The sequence below is a fragment of the Lolium perenne genome, chromosome 4 (genome assembly GCF_019359855.2).
Source record: "Lolium perenne isolate Kyuss_39 chromosome 4, Kyuss_2.0, whole genome shotgun sequence".
NCBI lineage: Eukaryota > Viridiplantae > Streptophyta > Magnoliopsida > Poales > Poaceae > Lolium > Lolium perenne.
In genome coordinates, this window is record NC_067247.2 from 260,570,259 (window position 1) to 260,573,188 (window position 2,930).

At 59.6% G+C, this 2,930-nt stretch overlaps 1 protein-coding gene across 1 annotated transcript; it reads right to left on the bottom strand.

Moving 5' to 3' along the window:
- Positions 1–517: 517 nt before the first annotated feature.
- LOC127332115 (inactive beta-amylase 9-like) lies at positions 518–2,661 on the bottom strand. Its single transcript, XM_051358373.2, has 2 exons — positions 1,710–2,661; positions 518–1,603 (listed from the first exon to the last, which is right to left on the bottom strand). The coding sequence occupies exons 1-2, from the start codon at positions 2,532–2,534 to the stop codon at positions 749–751; spliced, it is 1,680 nt and encodes a 559-aa protein (XP_051214333.1). The 5' UTR covers positions 2,535–2,661; the 3' UTR covers positions 518–748.
- Between the last annotated feature and the right edge of the window lie 269 nt (positions 2,662–2,930).

Sequence of the window (2,930 nt, forward strand, 5' to 3'; positions counted from 1 at the left end):
CACATTGCTCTTTATAAAATGGACTCCAGGGAGATCCAAGCAAGCATTTTTCATGTCAGCAGGTAGATCAATGGAGTAGCCCACAATTGTGCACAACAGGCAACTAGACAATCTCAGTCTTTGCCAATCTATAGTTACTCTAATTCAGCTCATGCTTTAGGAAATTGACCCATAGCTCTTGCTCTTCAAAATATGTCTTCACAGGGATATGTTTTCCATGCAGTGAACAGTTTATGAGCTGAATGAAATTGGCGTCTATGCCCACTTTGTTCAAAAAAAAAAAATCAAAACATTAGTACGGCTTAGATAATGGGTTGCCTCTAAATATGGATGATGGTGTCCATAGGTGCCTGGGTTATGTGAAGAAGGATGTTTCCAACATAAAAACTATGTTGGGAGAAGAAGTGTCAAGTGTGGCATTTTCCGATTGTACGATTATAATTCCGTCTCTTTGGAAGTAGCAAGCAAAGTCCAGTTGCAATGATGCAAATATCATTATCATGAACCATATATGAGATTATTAGGTGAAATATTTCACATTAATTCTTGAGGTTTCCATCAGATAGTACATACTTCCCGACGCAAGGCCAACAAATAATCATCACAATGATGAAATACACTTCGGAATACAATTCGATCAACTACTGACCCCACTAATATAGGGACCGTCGTTCTCAGCTGGAATTTACAGCTGAACCCTACTAAATGGACTATGTACATCAAGGAGACAAACGCAACAGCAAGCTTGTCAAGCTAGTTGCGCCTCTTTCTCGGCGCCATGTTCCACGCGGCCGGATAAAGGTGCCATTTGGCCGCCGTCGGCCGGCAGATCGTCCTCGTGCGACTCCTCAGGGAACTCCAGGTCTCGCGCGAACTGCACGAACATCGGCCAGTGGTCCGGCGAGAAGAACTCCGCGCCCATCCGCTGGTACGTGAAGTGGCACGGCCGGGTGCGGTCGGCGGTCAGCAGGCCGCCCCAGACACCGGCGGGGCCGGCGCCATCGGTGGCTACGACGAGCGACGCGTTCTCGTACGCGAGCCGAGCGCCGTGCTCCGTGCAGGCGTCCTTGATCTGGGCCAGGACCTCCTCTGCCTCTGACCCGGCGGCGGCGTCCATCATGCCGGACACGAGCACCGTGCAATCGTGCCGCGCGAACATCTCGGCCACCGGGCCGTACCCGCGGTGCAGCCCGGCGGTGGCTTCCGCGGGGCGCGACCGGCGACGCAGGAACGGCACCTTGGCGGACAGCTCGATCTGCTTGCCGAAGAACACCCTGGTGGCCGCGGCCAGGACGCGGTCACCGTGCGCCAGGAGCTCCCTGGCGTACCACGACAGGAAGAAGTTCCCGTACTCGGTCTGCCACGAGCCCCTGAAGAAGCCCGAGGACTCCGGCGGGTCGTCGTACCGCGGCGCGTCGTGTGGGCCCGCCAGGCCCCACAGCGGCCGGCCCGACGAGTCGGCGTGCTGCTTCAGCCGCGCTAGCGTGTGCTTGTCGTAGCACTGGAACTCGCCGTCGCCCGCGTAGCCGTCCGCGCGATCGCATCCCGGCGGGTACGACGGGTACCGGAGCTCGCCATCGGGACCCAGGCTGACGGTCACGTCCTGTTGAACAATAATCCAAGTAAAACAGTCAAGCAACAGTCACTTGTTGCGTGGGGCAAAGTTCGAAAATAATCAAACAAACAAACAACTTAATGTTCGGTCTTACCGTAACGGTAGAGCCCAAGAAATCCTGGAAGGCGTCGGCGAAGCTGCGGAAGAAGGCCTCGTATGCCTGGATCGGCGACTTCCCGGCGAGCACCGCTAGATCGTCGACGGCGAAAGAGAGACATTCCTTGCGGCGGTTGCCAGAGCGGTCGGTGAAGAGGATGTCGGGGTCAGCGGCGAGCGCGTCAGCGACCCAGCCGGGGAGAGCGGTGTCGGCTTCAGCGCCAGCGACCGTGTCGAGGAGCGTGGTGCAGTCGTCAGCGACCGACTCGGTGTTTGTGGAGCCAGCGTCAGCTACCGTGTCGGCGCCAGGGTCAGCGTCTTCATCGGGGAGCGTGGCGCCGCGACCGTGGGTGAGAAGCGAGACCCGGAGGCTGAGCCCGGCGTCGCGTACCATGCCGGTGACGGCGAGGTACCCGGTCCACTCGAACTGCTCCTCCGATCCGGGCTGCACGACGGCCCATGACACGGGCAGCTCGACGCCGTCGACGCCGAGCAGCTTGAGCGCGCGCAGCCCCGCCCTGATGGCCCGGGGCCGGCTCACCGCGGTCCCGTCGCAGGAGACCACGTCCGCGGGGAGGCCGACGAACAGCCTCATCGCCCGCGCGTCGTCGTCGTCGCCCGCGATCTCGGTCCTCTGCTCCTCGGCGACGAGCTGCGCCCTCGCGAGGCCCGGCCTGGCCCGGACGCCCCAGCTGGCGCCGCACCGCGCCGTGGCAGCAAGCCGAACGGCCTGCCACCGGTTCCCGGCTAGCGCCGCCTTCCCGACGCACCGCCGCCCAGCCGCAGCCGCCGCCGCCGTCTGCTGCATGAGCACGGCTTCCATCGTCGTTGCCGATCGGATCAAGCTTGATTGCGACGAGGCTTGCTGCTGCGTTGCTTTCGCTTCCGCGTCTGCGATTGCGTTTTGCTTGTGGCTGCTACTGCTTCGTGCTACGAGTAGTTGAGGTCTCCGTTCCGTTTTTCCCGCGTATTTATGCGCGGGATCGAGCGCAAGGAAACAAAACGGAGAGCGCCACGTGGCACATAACCGGCCACCACCAGTAACGCAAAAGTGGTCGGGCCTTATCGAGTCAATGACTGGTGGGTCTATCCGGATCAAGCGCATGTGGTTCCAGGATGATTGGGGGGCACGTAAGTCATTTCCGTGCTGCCAGTTGCGGGCGGGTGAACTCGTGGATAAGTTGGCACGTCGAAGGGGAGCCACGTACACGGTCGGTCG

Coding starts and splice junctions, on each gene's coding strand:
- LOC127332115 (XM_051358373.2), bottom strand. CDS start 2,534: ATGGAAGCCGTGCTCATGCAGCAGACGGCGGCGGCGGCTGCGGCTGGG. Junction 1,604..1,709: donor TCTTGGGCTCTACCGTTACG/GTAAGACCGAAC, acceptor ATTGTTCAACAG/GACGTGACCGTCAGCCTGGG.